General features: G+C 47.6%; 1 protein-coding gene across 3 annotated transcripts in view; it reads left to right on the plus strand.

The window, feature by feature from the left end:
- Positions 1-18,659, plus strand: part of ATP6V0A4 (ATPase H+ transporting V0 subunit a4) — a 53,057-nt gene extending 34,398 nt beyond the window's left edge. For all 3 annotated transcript variants that reach the window (XM_044999183.1, XM_044999174.1, XM_044999163.1), the window contains 6 exons: positions 2,373-2,589; positions 4,219-4,326; positions 7,106-7,240; positions 9,305-9,422; positions 12,267-12,438; positions 18,141-18,659. In XM_044999183.1, the coding sequence (XP_044855118.1) occupies positions 2,373-2,589; positions 4,219-4,326; positions 7,106-7,240; positions 9,305-9,422; positions 12,267-12,438; positions 18,141-18,234 (844 nt within the window). In that variant the 3' untranslated portion in view covers positions 18,235-18,659. The remainder of the gene's footprint in view (positions 1-2,372; positions 2,590-4,218; positions 4,327-7,105; positions 7,241-9,304; positions 9,423-12,266; positions 12,439-18,140) is intronic.

Raw genomic sequence — 18,659 nt, forward strand, 5'->3', positions numbered from 1 at the left:
AATACAATCCTGCCCTGATATTTATAACCTCCAGAGAAAGGGAAAAGCCTAGAATATAGCATTCTGTCTGGCCAAAAACTCACTTATCAATAGACACAGCTGAAAAACCCTTATGTCTGTATAAATGTAGTTGTAAAATCCTCACTTCTGTATTGTTTTGTATGTTTATTTGCATGGTCTCTGTCTGGTTCTGTAATTGTTTCTCTCTGCTGTATAATTTTGTTGCTCTCTGTTCATGCAAGGAGGACCAGGGAAGTAAAAGAGTAAAGAAATAAGCCCCCTAACACAGTCCCCTTTTTAAACTCCGTCCCAGCTGTCCCAACTTTTTTGACAAAAACAGACATTTGTCCTGTTTGCTCTTCCCAACTGACCAGGTGGCAAGAGCAAATGAACAAATGCCCAGTTTACAGAGGAAAGTTGAGGGGGCAGTGATGTGAGGTGCTGGGCAGCTGGGCTTAGGGGGGCTGCCCCAGCAGGCATGGGGTTCGGGTGCTCAGCCCCAGCTGCAGGTGGCATGGGGTATGGAGTTCTGGTGGGGGGCAGGGGTCAGCCCCAGCCCCAGGCAGTGCGGAGCTCGGGGAGTGAGCCCAGCCCTGAGTGGCATGGGGCATGGAGCTTGGAGGAAGGGAGGGTCAGCCCTGGGCAGCGGGGGTGTGGTCAGCTCTGGCGAACCCCATGGGTAGGGGGGAGGACAGCTTGGGCGAGTGCCATGCCGTCCCATTTTTACTTTAGGAAATATGGTCGCCTTAGCCATGCAGCAACCCTGCTGACCCTGCCAGTGCCCCACACCTGCACTTCACCCACATAGAGACTGATTCTTGGGTTTAGTGCAGGTGACGTGAATTTTGCCTCTAATGCAGATGGGCAAGCCCTGTGCACTGATGCGCATCACCGCTCCAGTTCATTGCTGCAGCTGAACCAAGTGTAACAGGTCACCAGTTTTCACAATCTCTTCTTCGTTAGGGTTGTGGCATTTTTGCTGAGTGATCTCTGTGTGTGTGCGCGTGCGCTTGATTTCACAAAATATTTTCAGAAACACAGAAGTGCAGTTAATTTTAAATGTAGAATCTATAGCGTTTTTTTTTTTTTTTTTTTTTTTTTTTTTGCTAAAATCTCTCCTTCTGGGCCTGATCCAGAGCCCATTATAGTTAATGGAAGTCTTTCCATTGACTTCAGTGGGCTTTGGATCAGGCCCTATAGGCATAATACAGCCACAAAACCCAGACTCTGTTCTGGGAATGAATGGAGGTTGTGTAGTGGATGAGGATGCCTATAGGACCCTCATTTGTTGAAAAGTTGGAAGGTGCATAGTGAACGAAGCAGGGAACTGCAGGAAGAGGAAGGCTTGTCTCATAGGTAAGGCAGTTGAACGCTTCCCTGGAGAACTGGATTCTGTCCCTGCCTCTGCCACAGAGTTCCTGTGTGATGCTGGGCAAGTCCCTTAAACCAAACTTTTCCCAGGTGGCCCCTAACTGTGTATTCCTCATTTTCGGCGCGCCCAACTTGAGACCCTGGGTCTGATCTGCAGAAGTGCTTAGCACTCACGGCTGTAACTGCAGTCAGTGGGAGCTGTGATTTGAACACAAAGTGTAATATAAAGCTGAGTACTGTGAAAAGTCAGGCCCTGTATGCCTCAAATTGGGTACACAAAATTACTGGGCACTTTTGACTTTAATCTGTATGCCTCAGTTCCCCATCTGAAAAGGGGGCTAAAAACTTTTCGCCTCAGAGGGGTGCTGTGAAGATAAATTCACCAATGCTTGTTAGGATCTAATGTAACATGATGAGTGCATCATAGAAAAGCCCATAAGGAAATTAATATTTCTGCATTCAGTGCAGGGTGTGGATGGTATGCAATAAATAAGGCCTGGGGTCACACGGGGAGGAGAAAACAAAACATTGGATAACACTCATTCAGTGAGCACCACCCATCCTGTGCACTGAACGAGGCAGGGATCCTACAGAAAAATAGTATGTGAACATGTAACTAAAGACTATATCATGCATACACACAAGGGGGGTGAATTAGGGCTGCACGGGTAACCTTAATACTGGCATTTCCTAATATTTGCTACTTTAGCAGTCTTTTAATGTACTTTTTTAATGTAATAATCTGTAGAGATGCTCAGATGCCAGAGTGATGGGCAAAGTGTAAGACCTGAATAGAATATGTGTAAAATAATATTTATATCTAAATAGTACCTTTAATCCCTAAGGATGCCCAAGTCACACATTTCTCCCTTGTCCATCCGTAGCTGTACGATGCTTGTTTTGTTTTTTGGAGACTTAATTATGTGCTCCACACTCCTAACCCAGTGATCTTGTCCTGTGTGTGCCATACCAATCCCTTTGGTGGGGTTCTGTCTTTCCAGCTACTTCAAGAAAACCATAAACATCGTCCTGCAGTTCATTCCAGAAATGATCTTTATCCTCTGCCTGTTTGGTTACCTGGTCTTCATGGTTATTTTCAAATGGTGCCGCTTCGACGTCCATGTATCCCAGAAAGCACCGAGCATTCTCATCCACTTCATCAACATGTTTCTGTTTAATTACAACGATCCTACAAACGGCCCCTTATATCCGCACCAGGTATGGACTTGAGTATTTTTACACCTAGCTACTTACCCTGAGTTTAGAGAGCCATGCAGGGCTGGCTCCAGACCCCAGCGCGCCAAGCGCGTGCTTGGGGTGGCGTGCCGCGGGAGGGCGGCAGGTGGCTCCGGTGGACCTCCCGCAGGCGTGCCTGCGGAGTGTCCACTGGTCCCGCGGCTCCGGTGGACCTCCCGCAGGCGTGCCTGCGGGAGGTCCACCGGAGCCGCGGGACCAGCGGACCCTCCACAGGCACGTCTGCAGGAGGTCCACCGGAGCCGCGGGACCGGCGACCGCCAGAGCGCCCCCCATGGCGTGCCGCCCTGCTTGGGGCGGTGCAATTCCTAGAGCCGCCCCTGGAGCCATGTCAGCCCAGCTTCATTAACTGGGCCCCAAGCTAAGTTAGTTTGAAAATTAGACAGGCAGGTTAGACCCCCAGACTGGTCCTATCCTTCAAACAGTTCAAGTTGGTTGAGAAAATTTCTATGGGTCAAATTCTGCCCTCTGTCACACCTCCCTGTGTGGTGGGTTGTGTAGGGTGGAATTTGGTTCTAGTGAAAGCAATATCTCCTCTTAATGTCTAACCCTGCCACCATTTTGTTCCGTGAGAGGCAAATCCTGTCTCCAGGCAGCGAAATCAATGTTGTTATTGGGGAGGTGCCCAGGGGCTCAACTGCCAGGTGCCAGGTTGGCTGGGAGGGTTGTTTTCCTGGAATTCAGGTTGCTCCAGTAGTAAGGAAATGGCCTAATTGCTGACCCCACTGATGACACACTCAAGGCTGGGAGAGTGACTGTGGAAGCGAAGCGCAGTGGTGCTCTATTGTCTCATGGTGACTCCGTTTTTAGGGCTGCTCATAAATTTTTTGGTGAAACTATTTTTGACATAAAACCGGGTATTGACAAAGCAGATGTTTTTCCAAACATGTCTACTTTCCTCTAGAATTTCTGATTTTTTTCACTGGAAAAGCTGAAAACTTGACATTTTTTGCTGAAAACTGAAATGTATTTGTTTTCAGGCAATTTCCGATCAAAAAATATTTAGTTTGGAGGTTCTCTACTTTTAATGAAAAGTCAAAATCTTACACCAAAATAAAACTGTTTCCCTACCAACTCTGTCCATTTGGTCAGATAATACATGAGAAGATGTATTTTCTACCTGCCAGCCCTGCAAACTCATGCTGGTTTCAGAAAGTCCAGCTGTGTTCTTTCTGACTCGTACATACTTCATCTCTAATAAGGAAGGCTCTGCAGGACAAATTCTGCCCTTAGTTACATCTGTGCAACCCTACGGCATTCTGAGGTCAGATTTCTGTCCTGCAGTCCTGACTCAGTTACCAAGGCTGTTGATGATGCCTGAGATGGAATAGACTCGCTCGCCAATAGCTGTGTGTGGGTCTGTAGTGTTAACAGGAGTGCAAAGGAGAGTATGTGCTTATTTTTGTCACTAAGCAAGCAGACGACACTCTGGAGGCACACAGGGAGCAGATCGGTTGAGTGAGAAGGGGCCATTTTTATTTAATCACTTTTCTGACCATAATTGCACTTGAAAAACTTAATTTAAAAAAAAAAAAAAAGGTTTCGTGATGTCTCTTTAACAGATCTCCCCCCGCCCCCTTTGGTCTCTTGTAGGAAGAAGTCCAGAGCTTTCTGGTCATATTTGCCCTGATAGCTGTTCCTTGGATGCTTCTATTTAAACCTTTCATCCTCCGAGCCAATCACCGGAAAGCTCAGCGTATGGTAAGGGCACAAGCCTGTGGCTGCATTCTGTAGCCTGATTTGGGGTGGGTTAGTAGGGTCAGTGGAGTTTATCCACTTAATTTAGTTTTATTTGGTAATTAATTTTCTAATTAATTAGTAATATTAATAAATATTAATAATATGGGTATGGTTCACCAATATGTGTGATCAGAAGATAAGGTTTGTCTTGAATCAAGCTTCACAGAGTTTATACAAGGAGTTTCGGGGTATATGACAGGAACTTACACTGAGACAGAAATAGTCATCAAGACCTTTTTATTAAAATCAATGAAACAATAAGTAAATGTAAAAATATTAAAAGCAGTTTGAGATTACAAAGTTACAAATATCACAGTTCTTTAAGAGATATATTTATGATAAATTCACTCTGTGCAATCGCACTTGGGTGTTGTTAACATCTATGGTAAAGGAAGTGATAAAATGGTTATAAGTTTAACCCTCTATAAACTAGATGCTTTAAAGGTAAAGCAGAAATTAGATTCCTTTATACTTACAGCTTTGAAAAGAAATACCACCACGACTTGTCAGTAGTTGACAGCCTTCGTAGGGGAGAGACAGGGTGAGACGATGGAAGATAGAAAGATGGATGTATCGCCTGACTAATGATGAATTATCACCCTTTTTATAGGGAGCAGACATTCGGAAATCCTTCCTCTTATGCCCAAATTTTGTCTTTCCCCCACGGAAATGTTAGGGTACCCATGTCTCATAAGCTAACATAGGTGTGCGTATGAATGACAGATATGTACGCATTTGTGGTGTACTTGTTAGATTTGTGGGCAAAAATCCCCACTTTCCACCCTTTACTGCTATTGGCAGTAGGTGAAAGGTCTCCAGACATTTGTGTAGGTTTTTGTTCTATGTTTTGTGAAGGTTGCCTTCAGCGTCACGCAGGATGTTGACCTGGGTGTCTGGCCTGGATGTCTGTAGGTGTCTTGCATTTCAGCTATTGCAAAATAAATCTATAAGCCTTTTACATACTTTTATCAAAAAGACATTTTATACAGACCAACAGATTAATCCTCAGGGCTACAATTCTGAAGTTGCGGTAGGATGGGGGCAGAGCTGAAGATTAGAGGTGGGATTTTCCAAAGCACTCAGCATAGGACCCAACTCTGCTCCCCTTGAAGTTAATGGGAGTTATTTACCGGTGACTTTGATTGGAGCAGAGTTAGGCCAACACTGAGCATTTTTTAGAAACTATATCCTAGGTCAGAAGCAGTTAGAAAAAAGTAATTGTGAGGCCAGTGGTCTGGTGATTGCCTCAGTTCCCTGCTGTGCTCAGTTCCCAATCACTGTTACGACTGATTGCTTGCTCCGTATCAACTGGGAGCAGGGCAGAAATGGTGCTCTCAGGGAACGTACACGGTACCTGGGGAAATGCCTGATTTAAAAGTGATTGACCACTTCTAAATAACGCTTTCCTCTTTAAACAATAGAGCTCATCTCATAAAGCCCCTGGTCCTACTCTGTTGCACAAAAGTCGTAACTGCTTGTGAATTCTGTTCTTTATCACATTTGTTTCTAATGAGTTACTTTTCTTGGTAGTTAGATGTAGTGACTGGAGTATCTTTTATATGGCCCAGATGTTTTCATTTAAAAAGAGATCAGCTGGTTATGCTAAGTGACCTTTTCCAGTCCAGTAACTCAGAACCTATCGTTTGTCCTGTAACTTCTTACTGTGTAACGCTTCTGGGACGTTCAGGCAGGTTTTACATTGTTGACTCCTGCTTCTGCTTTACACCAATAACATTTGATATCTTTCCTCCTCTTTCCCCACTATTCCAACCAATGATTTTCATATGTCAGCTGCCTGATCCGATCTTAGATTTTGCCAGATTCATAGAGCTCCAACAAAAGGTGCTCTTTGTATGACATTCAAGACAACTCTGAGATAAGCAGGTATAACAGAGATTACTGGTGCAACAGAACAAAGCACATTATTATGAGACCTTTCCTACAAAACCTGTTGGAAGCATTAAAGAATGCCAGGATACGTCCTAAAAAGCTGCTGCAGCCGTACTAGAATGAGACTTTTATTGTGCCATATATTAAGTTTGCTATAGGACTCTTCACATGCTCTTTTATGGTCTTTAGAGGCATGGATCAAGTCATCCTGTGTGTATTATAATGCTATGCACTTCGATGATGCTCCACAAATACTGGTTATGGAGAGAGAGAGTGGATAGTCTTGGGATTTTGTCACAGGATATAGGTCAGGAGTTCTGGATTCTATTCCCAGATCTCGCTCTCAGACTTTCTATGTGACCTTGAGCAAATCACTCAGTCTCCGTGGGCCTGATTCTCTCCTCTTACTTATAACAGCATGACTCCATTGGCTACAACTATTCTTGATTTGTATCGGTGTGATTGCAAGGAGCAAATCAGGCTTTCAGTGCCGCAGTGTCCTCATCTGCCCAATGCAGATGGTATCCCCCTGCCTCACAGAGGAGTTGCAAGGCTGAAGCTAGTGCATGTAAATTATGTTGCAATCCTTAGCTGGAAGATGCTCTAGAAATTAAAGTATTTATTTATTCCTAGTGATGGAGGCAGAAATACACTCTTTCTCTAATCTAATAAATGTCTGACTGTTGCTGAAATCACTATTACGTCACATATAGTCTGTGCTATAACTATATAGGGGAGTTATGTACCGCATATGTATAGATATAGTTATATAGTGCATCTATTGACCTGTAGGGCCATTAAGACAATTAGAATAATACAAACCTTGCCACTCTCTTTTCCTTTTTGAAAGCTCCAGACACCGGCCATTTCAGAAAACCCCGCTGGTGACATTGAAGTGGAGATCATTGACTCCAATCACGCCAAGAAAGCCGGTCAGGAAGACCATAATGGTGGCCATGGGGGACATGATGACCATGATGAAGAGGTAGGGAAATCAGAACATGGGAAAAGGGGGAGGAGCTGCCCTCCTGAATCCTACCTACAAGTAGGTCAGACTGGAATGTGGATGATCTTCTGCAAGGCCAGACTGAGGTCTTGGAATTTGCCTGCAGCCTTTTCGATTGTTTCAGGGGAAGCTCTTTAACTAGTTTCTTCTAAGAGAAGAGCCCCCTGAACCTTAACCCAATGCTCTGACCAGACCTGAACCTAACTTTGTTGACAGGTATAACTCCCCATCCCCTTCTGCTCCTTCTGCTCCTTCCGCTCCCCATCTAGCATTGTTCAATTCCATGCCTCACTGAGTTTATAGCTGGCAAAATATCATATCATATATAACACGCTTCCTGTGGGAGAACCTGTTCTTTTGTATCTTCCCACCCAGTTCAGTGAATCCATGAGGTTCCGATTTTGAGGCTAAGCATCAGAGGTTTTGGGTGTGAATCTAACTATAGGAACTTCCAGACTAGATCAGACTTGAGGCCCATCCAGTCCCATACCCAGGGCCGGCTCCAGGCACCAGCTAAAGAAGCAGATGCTTGGGGCGGCCAATACCAAGGGGTGGCATTCCAGCCGTTATTGGGGCGGCACGTCCGGGTCTTCAGCAGCAATTCAGCGGCGGGTCCCTCACTCCCTCTTGGAGCGAAGGACCTGCCACCGAATTGCCGCCAAAGAGTGGAGCGGCGCAATGACGCTGCTGTGACTTTTTTTTTTTTTCCGCTTGGGGCGGCAGAAAACCTGGAGCCGGCCCTGCCAATACCCTGTCTCTGATATTGGCCGGTACCAGCTGCTTCAGAGCAAGGCATAAAGACCTTGCAGAAGGCAGATGTGGAACAATCTGCTCCCCATATAAGTCTCATCCTGCTCTCTAATTATTAGAGTTGGCTTAAGCCCTGAAGCACAAGGTTTAACATCTTCCCCTACCTTCTGAGGTTTTGCCCGTCACAAAGGTCTGGTTTACACTACAAACTTATATCGGTATAACTATGTCGCACAGGGGTGAAAAAAATCCACACCCCTCAGTGATGTAGTTATATCGACCTAACCCCTGTGTAGACAGCACTGTCAGCAGGATAGCTTCTCACGCCGACAAAGCTACCGCTCTTGGGGAGTTGGATTAACCACACCGATGGAGAGCTCTCTTTAGAGCGTCTTCATTAAAGTGCTACAGTGGAGCAGCTGCATTGGTGCAATGTTTTAAGTGTAGACTTGCCCGAAGAAAAAGCAGTTGTCCTGGCGGAAAAAGCACAGGAGTGTTCTGCATTAAAAGAACCTGAAATCTGGAGAGGAAGGTGAGAGCAACTAAGATAGTCACAGAAGTTGGGCGTTATTCTCACCTGAATATACTGATCCTACACCCACTTAAGACAATAGAAAGACTCTCATTGATTTCAGTAGTGGTGGATCAGCCCCTTTGTGCTTCACATTTATTTCAGGGTTGCACCCTTGCAGCCTGTAAAATGCGTGTGTGTGTGGGTCATTAGGCCTGATTCATTTGAACTGGGGGAACCCAGGGTGTGTGCCTCTGGCAACAGACACTCTGCCTGGAGTGGGGTTCACAGCAGTCCCAGATGCTTCAGGGGGATGGGGTTCATAATCAGCTGGCAGTTCGGGAAGTGGGATTGGCTGGCTGAGGAGGGAGCTAGCTCTTAGGAGATTCACTGATTTAGTATATGTCCCCAGAAGCATCTGCCAGCAGGTTTCCTGTGCAGTTCCACCCATAAATTAAAGCTTCAGTCCTTAGGGGGACGGTGGTAATCTCACTGTCACTCCCTGCAGGGGTTAAATTGTGGGGTTGGCAAAATATGGGGGAGTTCTTTAGCAGTTGCCTCAAGTTGCCTTTCTTTTGGGAATGGTGGGCTGAGAAAATAAAGGGGGAGGAACAATTTTCAAACCTGTCCTTTTGACCTGTGAAGTACCCATGTGTTGCTCCCATTGTAGTGAAGAGGAGAAAGGAGACCAATGTGCAGTAAGCTAATAGGCAGCACTGCTCTGTTAACAAGCAGCACTAAATGAGCGTAAGTGAAGCAGCTTCATTTTTACATCATTTCAGTTCAATTTTGGCGATATGTTTGTCCACCAAGCTATCCACACTATTGAATACTGCCTGGGCTGCATCTCCAACACAGCATCCTACCTCCGGCTCTGGGCACTCAGCTTGGCTCATGCACGTAAGTTATCTCTCAATGTTTGTTATTATTCAGGTAGTGACCGTGAAGGGCTGCTACAAAAAGGATTTTATTAGAGCTGGTTGGGAAATTTTTGTCAAAAAGTTTTTGGTGGAAAATTTTGGTTTCCACAAAAATCAACATTTGCCCACAAAAAAATTGATTTTGTCAAAATTTTTCAATTTTCCATCAGGAAAATCAAACCAAATGTCAATCCAAATAAACATATTTTGGTTTGTCGAACAAAATCAAAATGTTTTGTGGCAGTTCAATCTGCGTTCACCTAAGCTGCCACAGTACGGGGCACAGGGCACTTGCAGGTTTAAACTAGTGTAAATGGTGGATTCTCTGTAACTTAAAGTCTTTAAACCATGATTTGAGGACTTCAGTCACTCAGCCAGACGTTATGGGCCTGCTACAGGAGTGAGTGGATGTGGTTCCCTGGCCTACAATGTGCAGGAGTTCAGACTAGATGATCATGATGATCCTTTCTGGCCTTAAAGTCTGAGTCCCTCTGGTGTCTTCTAATTGTGGTGACTCGTGTCCCCACTGTGGCCTTGGCTCTCTGGCTGAACTACTTTTCCCATGACGCACTGAGGTTTTCTTTCTGATTGAACCCTCATGGTCCATCATAGGAAGATGTAGCACATCCGGGGAACCCAGCCCATAAAGGAGAATGAGCGCATGAGGCACCAGAATTACAACTCCCCATGAGGCAGCTCAGGCAGACACAGATTAATGTCAAACTGATGTGAAAATAAATACTTTGATTCCGTGCAGCAAATAAAAATGAAACATTTTGATGTGGGAATAGCTAAACATTCCATTTTGATCTGAAATTTTCCAATCAACATTTTTTTAGCACTCTCCATTTCATGAAAAAATTTGATAGGTCAACTTTTCATCCTGATTCGGGATGAAACAAGTGTTAAAATATCAGAATTCCCTGCAGGACAGAATTTCTGGGGGGTTTTGACCAACTCTAAGTATTATTATATATTTATTATTTATATTTTTGTGGCACCCAGGAGTCCTAGTCATGGACTGGGGACCCTACTGTGCTAAATGCTGTCCAACACAGCACCAGATAGACAGTCCCTGCCCCCAAAGAGCTTACAATCTAGAAATGGGCAACTACAGAAGGAAACCTCTGAGTGCAGAGATCCCTGGATTGGGAGGGGTGAGCTGCACTTCCCTTTATAACATCCTTGTTGGCACATAAGTGAGTCTAATAGGACTTAATTAGAAGCCAAGTCACACTAGCCTTTATACTGGAGATAAAGTGATAAAGTATAAGAAGCTTGAGTAAAAGGATGACATGCACTTCAATATACAGGTAGCCCTTTTATGAACATCTGAAAACCTGTTTTTCTTGGGAGGTTTAGCAGAGGTATTCATCACAACTATTGGCACCTAAGATGATACCCCATTCATCTGAACTCTTGCATCAAAATATAGTTTAAGGATCTCTCTGTGCTGTCCAAGGAGACAGAAGAAGGATGATCCAATGGTTAGGATGCCAGCATGGACTGTAGGACAGCTCAAGTCAATTCCTTGCTATGCCACAGACTTCCTGTGTGACCTTGGGCAAGTCACTTAGCCTCAGTTTCCCATCTGTAAAATGGGAATAATAGCACAGAGGTGTTGTGGGGAGAAATACAATGAAGATTATTAGGTGCTTAGATACTACAGTCAAGAGGGACATGTAAAAACTAGGACTGTTGATTAATCGCAGTTAACTCATGATTAACTCAAAAAATTAATTGCGATTAAAAAGATTAATGAAACTGTTAAACAATGGAATACCAATTGAAAGTTATTAAATATTTGGGGGCATTTTTCTACATTTTCAAAAATATTGAATTCAATTGCAACACAGAATACAAAGTGTGCTCACTTTATATTATTATTTTTATTACAAATATTTTCACTGTAAAATGATAAACATAAAAATGTTGTGCAATCTCTTTATCGCGAAAATGCAACTTACAAATGTAGATTTTTTTTTTGGTTACATAACTGCACTCAAAAACAAAACAATGTAAAACTTTAGAGCCTACAAGTCCACTCAGTCCTACTTCTCGTTCAGCCAATCGCTCAGACAAACAAGTTTGTTTACATTTACGGGAGATACTGCTGCCTGCTTCTTATTTACAAAGTCACCTGAAAGTGAGAACTGGCGTTAGCAAGGGACTTTTGTAGCCAGCGTTGCAAGGGATTTTTGTAGCTGGCATCCCAAAATCATAAGATAGAATGGTCAGAGAAATAATGCTGAACCCCAAGAGAACCCACCTTTTACATAGGTACCTATTGCCACAGGGATCACAGATCTTAACATTAGCTGGAGATCAAGTAGACACTCAGTAGTAAGAAAGGGAACTGATTTTGACAGTAAGGATGAAATGCAAAACCATCAAGGACACTCCTGGCATTCCACTGACTGGGGGACCAGAACTACTACAATGGCACAAACTCTTATAACTCTGATAAAAACAAATGGGAGATCTCAGGAGGAAGCAGCCTGGGTTTCTCTAAAGATCTCTGGCAGGTGCAGCCACACACACAACTCCGCAAAGGGACATAGAGCCAGATCCTCAGCTAGTGTAAACTGGCAGTGCTCCACTGGAGTCAATGGGGCTCTACAGAGGACCAGGGCATTACACCTCAGCTGCACTATATACCCACTTCCCATTACTTCTACATACAGCTTCCCTTTCGGGAAGGCATTGAGAATGATGGAGCACAGAACAAATGGATTGGTTCCATCCACCGAATGAGATGGGCGAACGGATTTTACCACTGTGACGGTTGAACAGTTCTTGCTCTTCCCCCCTGCTTGCTTTGCAGAGTTATCAGAGGTCCTCTGGACCATGGTGATGAACATCGGACTCAAGAACAGCGGCTGGGGAGGACTTATTGGGGTCTTCATCATCTTTGCCATCTTTGCAGTTCTGTCTGTAGCTATTCTGCTTGTCATGGAGGGCCTCTCTGCCTTCCTGCACGCACTGCGCCTTCACTGGTACGTATTCTACCAGAGGATTCTTCAAGCTATGGAAGCCTTTTCCAGTGCACTTTCTGGGAGACGAGGGCACACATTTTACTGCAGAGACTCCATGCCGACGGGTGTGGGGAGGGGCCTGGGGTGAGGGCATGTAAATACCTAATTAGAGAGTGAGACTGGGTAGATGCTCATATTTGTTACAGGATGTTTTCTATTCACAGCCATATTATTGTACCTCTGGCTCATGCCATAACACTGCTCACTATTGCACTTACCTGTTTGAAGACAGGCAGGCATGCAAGAATATGTAAATAGTCAGGTGAAGTGGCCTAACTGAGACCTCCAAACTCATGTCTGTTGGGGAGTAGCTCATGTTTCTTCTTCGAGTGCTTGCTCATGTCCATCCAACTTAGATGTGTGTGCTCGCCACATGCACTGGTGCCAGAAGTTTTTCTCTCACCATTATCCGTAGGGGACCAGCTCCGGCGCCTTCTGGAGTGGCGCACACATGCCGCAGTATATGGGGTGATGCCGGTTCCCCCCACCCTCAGTTCCTTCTTGCCGCCAGTGATGGTGCTGGAACTGTTGCTACTTCAGTTAGTGCTGTTGCTGCCAGGGCCGACTCCAAGCACCAGCTCAGCAAGCAGGTGCTTGGGGTGGCCAAGGGGAAGGGACAGTATGTTGGGCTCTTCAGCGGCAATTCGGCAGCTGGTCCCTTGGTCCCTCTTGGAGGGAAAGACCTGCCGCTGAAGAAGAAAGTGGCGCGGTGGAGCTGCTGCCGATTGTGATCACGTTTGTTGTTTTTTTTTGGGGGGCGGGGCGGTGTTTGCTGCTTGGGGTGGCAAAAACCCTGGAGCCGACCCTGGTTGCTGCTCATTCATACTAACTAGTTATCTCTTGTATTATAGTGTATATAGTTTTCTGTTATTGTTTATAAATCCTTTAGCTAGAGTTAGAGACTTTGCCTTGGGACGGGGCATGCCCCGATCCCCGGGCTTTAAGCCCTGTTATCGCTGCAAGAGACCCATGCCCGTTAGTGATCCACACAGCAGTTGTCTGCATTGCTTGGGCAAAGGACACATTAGTGAGAAGTGCAAAATTTGCAAGTCCTTCAAGCCAAGGAGTAAGAAGGAGTGTGATGTTTGTTTAAGAGCGCTCCTGATGGAGTCGGCCCTCACCCCAGCACTGGAGCAACGCTCCAACTCAGCGCTGAGTATCATCACCTCAGTGCGCAGTGCCCCACTGGGACCGTCCACTAGCCGGCACTGGTCCCCATCCGTGTCTTCAACTAAGAAGTCCAAGAAGGTGATGCGAGGCCAATCTCCAACCTCCTGCAAGGGAAAGGATAAGACTGGGTGTGAGCAAGGTCCCGTGCTGGGCATCTCTTCACCCACGTCAGGATCTCGGGCCCACGCTCCTGTGGAGTGATGTAGCCCAACCCGTTCCCCACCAGCCACCCCGGATAGCGGCAGAGGTCTCTGTTAGCTCCGGGTGCTATCCATGCCAGAGGCCCTGCAGGTGGTGCAGGAGATCATGTCCCTCCGGTGCCGCCCACACTGGCTCCTGCGGTTCCCCGGTCACAGGGTAAACCCACGTTCAGACCACCACGGTCCCCACCTCAGCAGGCACCGTTCCCCGTCGTGGGGGACATCTCTCCAACACTCGCCCCCCTGTAGCCGCCATGCATCTGACCGCAAGAGGCAGACACCTCGCAGCCCCATTCGGTCATCGGGCGCAGACCTTTGGAGGCACGCACCCCCTTGCAGGAGTACCAATCCCGGCACCCGTATCTCCAAGACGGCAGTACCACTCCAGGGACCCATCGAAGGATCGTTGTCACCATTCCTCGGGCCGTGACCGATCCCCTAGGAGAGCATCACCATGTGCAGGTGCTTCCTGGCATCAGGCCCACTCCGACTCCTGGTCCCACACCTTTCATTGGAGCAGTGCTCAACTCTACCTGCACCAGGGTGTTCCTGGCACTGGAAAGATTCAGGGCACTGACGGACCTCATCGCGGAAGTCTACGCATTTCCCCTGACCGCAGCCAGGGTTTGCCTGTGCCTATTAGGTCGCATGGCAGTGTGTACATATGTGGTGTGCCATGCCAAGCTCCAGATGCGACTCCTGCAGCTACGGCTGGTGAGAGTCTACTCCCAGTCCAGAGACCACCTAGAAAAGGTTCTTACCATTCCTGTGACGGTACTTACCTTGCTGTGATGATGGACCTACCCTGAGAAAGTCCTGAAAGGACTCCCCTTGAAAAGCACTCCTCACACATTCGAATTGGTTTCAGATGCCTCGGACCTCAGCTGGGGGGTGCACCTTGGCACCCTCCAGACCCAAGGTATGTGGTCTCAAGAGGAAACGACACTACACATAAATGTCAAAGAGCTCAGAGCAGTGAGTGGAGCGTGTGCAGTCTTCCTACCTCACCTCACCTACCTCTTTCTTCCTGTTAGGCAAAGTGGTCAGAGTCTTTATGGACAACACAGACTCAATGTTCTACATCAACAGACAAGGGGGAGTCCAATCCTCTGCCAAGAGGCACTCTGTCTTTGGACTTCTGCCTCAACCACAGCATCCATCTAGAAGCGTATCACCTTCTGGGTGCCAAGAACATGCTAGCAGATCACCTAAGCAGGGACTTCTCCTCTCACCATGATTGGGTGCTCGACCCAGAGCCAGCCAGAGGTGGGGAACACCCCAAGTGGATTTGTTCACCACCAGGGAGAACAAGAGGTGCCACAGGTTTTGCTCCAGACGGGGTATGGGCAAGGGCTCCCACTCCGACGTCTTCCTCCTGCCATGCGGGAAGCCTGATGTACACATTCCCTCTGATTCTGCTCATCAGCAAAGTTCTAGCGAAAATCAAGAGAGACAAGGCTCAGGTTATCATGATCGCCCCGGCGTGGCCTCACCCGCACTGGTTTGGGATGCTTTTGAGCCTGGTGGCCATCCCTCTGTGGCCCCTGCCAAACTGACCGGACCTGCTGTCACAGGATTGCAGCCAACTCTTGCACTCCAACCTCGCTTCCCTCCACCTGATGGCATGGATGTTGCGTGGCTGAACCCTGAGGAACAGGCCTGTTTGGAAGGGTTCACAAGGTCCTCAAGAGTAGAAAGCCCTCGACTAGACAGACTTACCTGGCAAAGTGGATGAGGTTTTCCCACTCTGCGGCCGAACGGGGGCATCTCCCCTTCTCATTCTTCGGTGCAGTCGATCTTAGCCTACCTGCTTCAGTTGAGGAACCAGGGCCTGGCGCACTCTTCTATCAGGGTGAATCTGGTGGCCATTTCTGCCTTTCATCCGCCCACCTAGGGGCAAATGGTGTTCTTCCATGACATGACAATCAGGTTCCTCAGAGGTCTCGAGAGACTTTTTCCTCAAGTTCAGTCCCCGGTCCCTCGGTGGGATCTCAGTTTGGTTCTGTCCATGCTCACGGGCCCACCCTTCGAGTGCACACGTTCACGGCCCACTCCGCCATCATGCAGCAGGCCAGGGACGACGCTGGGTTTGGCAGAGCGGTCTTGCAATCGTGAACTCCTACCTGCTTCCAAGGGTACTGCTGGGAGTCACCTAAGTTGAATGGACATGAGCAAGCACTCAGAGAAGAAAAGACAGTTACCTTTTCCGTAACTGGTGTTCTTCGAAATGTGCTGCTCATGTCCATTCCATGACCCACCCTCCTTCCCCACTGTCGGAGTCTCTGGCAAGAAGGAACTAAGGGTGGGGGGAACCAGTGGTGCCCTATATACTGCGGCATGTGTGCGCCACTCCAGGGGGCGCCAGAGCCGGTCCCCTATGGATAGTGGTGAGGGAAAAACTTCCAGCACTGGTGCATGCAGCGAGCACACTAAGTTGAATGAGCAACACATCTCGAAGAACACCAGTTACGGAAAAGGTAAGTGTCTTCTGTAAGCTGCTTCCTGGTGGTGGAAGATATAGTGTTAACTCACTGTTCCGCCTGCACTTAGGGGTTCAGACACTTTTCTAAGATCTTATAAGAACCCAGACTGATGTGTAAAACAAATCCAATGCAAGAAAAAAAGAAACTCGTCGGCCCTGGAGTTCTCTTGGCGGGCTTGTGTTGTGTACTTTCCATCACGTGACATTCCATCCCTGACCACACAATACAATCAGCAAAAACCAGCGTGTAAAGCTTGGAATCACCTGATATGGGGCTGGAGGGCCTGGTAAGTTTGCTAGCTCAGATTCCATTGTACTGCATGTAGGAGTGAACTTGGCTGCCCCTGGTGGTTATCAAAGCTCTCTTGGATATTAGGTTTAGTGTAGGAACAAAGGCCTAGTTTTCCCTGCTTCCAAGATACTGGTGATTGTCCCCTCACTGACAGTGTTTTCAGACTGATGTATGAAAGGGGCTGTAAAGGTCAGTGACTCTTCTGAATTCATTTTGCAGCCACAGCCGTTACTCTCTTTCAAATGCTTTACTTTCCTCCTTGGACCCCACAGCCAGGGGCCGTCCTTTGGAATACGTAGAATACACAGTTGCATAGGGCACCATGAAATTTGGGGCACCAAATTGCCCCAAATGTCATGATGCCCTAGGCAACTGCGTGCTGCATATATGGCAGCACCAGCCCTGGCGACCAGCCCTATCCCTCAGCCGGCCCCCCCTGCAAGGGGCAGGGCCGTCCCTAGGGGGGTGTGGGGCCCCAGACAACTCCATCAGCCCCCACCTCTTACCCTTCCCCCCTGCTCCGCCCCCAGCCCGTCCCCATTCCGCCTCTTCCCCCAGCGACCCTGCACTCACCGATGGTGGCGGGAAGCGGAGCAACCCGGCCCCAGTCCACTCCACTCTGCCAGCTCCCAGCCGTGGAGCTCCGCTTCCCGCCGCCGGTGAGTGCGGAGAGGTTGGGGAAAGGACGCCTCCTGCACTCACTGGTGGTGGGAAGTGGAGCGACGTGGCCCCAGCTGTGTTGCTGGGGGAGGGAGGGGGTTGGGGAAAGGTCCCCCTGACTGCACTCACTGGTGACAGGAAGCGGAGCGCTGCGGCTGGGAGCTGGTGGAGTAGAGCTAGATGGGGCCGGGCTGCTCCGCTTCCTGCCACTTCCAGTGGGGGGGGGGGATCCCTTCCCCAAACCTCCTCCCCCGAGTGACACGGCTGGTGCTGGGGCGAAGGAAGTGGAGCAGGCTGCTCCCAGCCCCCTGCTAATCCCCTGGGCCACTCTGGGCTTGTGGGGCCCCAAAAGTGCCCCCCAGCTCCTGCCTCCCAGACACTGGGGGGGGAGGCCTGGGGCCCCACACAGCCCCTCCACAGGGGAGATGCGTAGGGCACCCAAATGGCTAGGGACGGCCCTGTTCCCAACCCAAAGAAGGTGGGAACCAAATACGTCAAGGGCGGTTCTTCTTCCTTTGAAATGTAGTTGTCAGTGGTGCTGTTGCTGATCCTGCCCCTTTCCATTGTGTCAGAGGGGCCCTCAGGAAACCCTGCCTCAGCCACCAGTCCAGCCCATATGCACATCACAAAGCTGTAGAGATGCCTAAAACTTGTGCATGTTTCTGACACCCACCCTCCACTGTTAGTTAAGCTCCGGGTCTCTTTCTTCCTGGAGCTGCTATTTTTCTACCTCACTACTTGACTTTTAAATGTTCCTTTCTTCCCTCTCTCCCCACACTCCTGTCATCTCGTGCAAGCTCAAGTAACACATTACGGTGCCTCTTTAACTTCTCTATGTGTTTATTTTTTCCCCTATCAGGGTGGAGTTCCAGAACAAGTTCTACGTGGGGACAGGTTATAAGTTTTCTCCATTCTGCTTTAAGTCTATCATAGATGGGACTGCAGAAGACTAAAGACAACTAATTGCAAAAACCCTTTACTCCCTGGATCAAATTTTTCATTCCTTGAGACAGATTACACTCTGGGGTACAGAAACCTCTTCAAGTGAGCATCATGTTCTATGTAGTTAAATGGAATTGTTGCCCTGGCCTAGCACTAGGTACGAACCAGACACTACTCTCATTAAAGGGTTAACCGTGTCATACTTTAGCAAAAATGTTAATCTAAAAGGTGACCATTTTTACTTATACAATGCTAAACTGTAAATCAGCGGAGCAACAGAACAGAGAGACAACACTCAGCGTGTTGGCCAGATCCTCAGCTGGTGTACACATGCATCTCTCCATTGACGTCAATGCTGAGGATCTGGCCCTATTTGTAGGAGTCATCTGTCTACTCTTTGGGTTAAAAACAGAGGATGTGTGCTGTTTTGAAATAA

Source organism: Mauremys mutica, chromosome 1 (assembly GCF_020497125.1).
Source record: "Mauremys mutica isolate MM-2020 ecotype Southern chromosome 1, ASM2049712v1, whole genome shotgun sequence".
Lineage (NCBI taxonomy): Eukaryota > Metazoa > Chordata > Testudines > Geoemydidae > Mauremys > Mauremys mutica.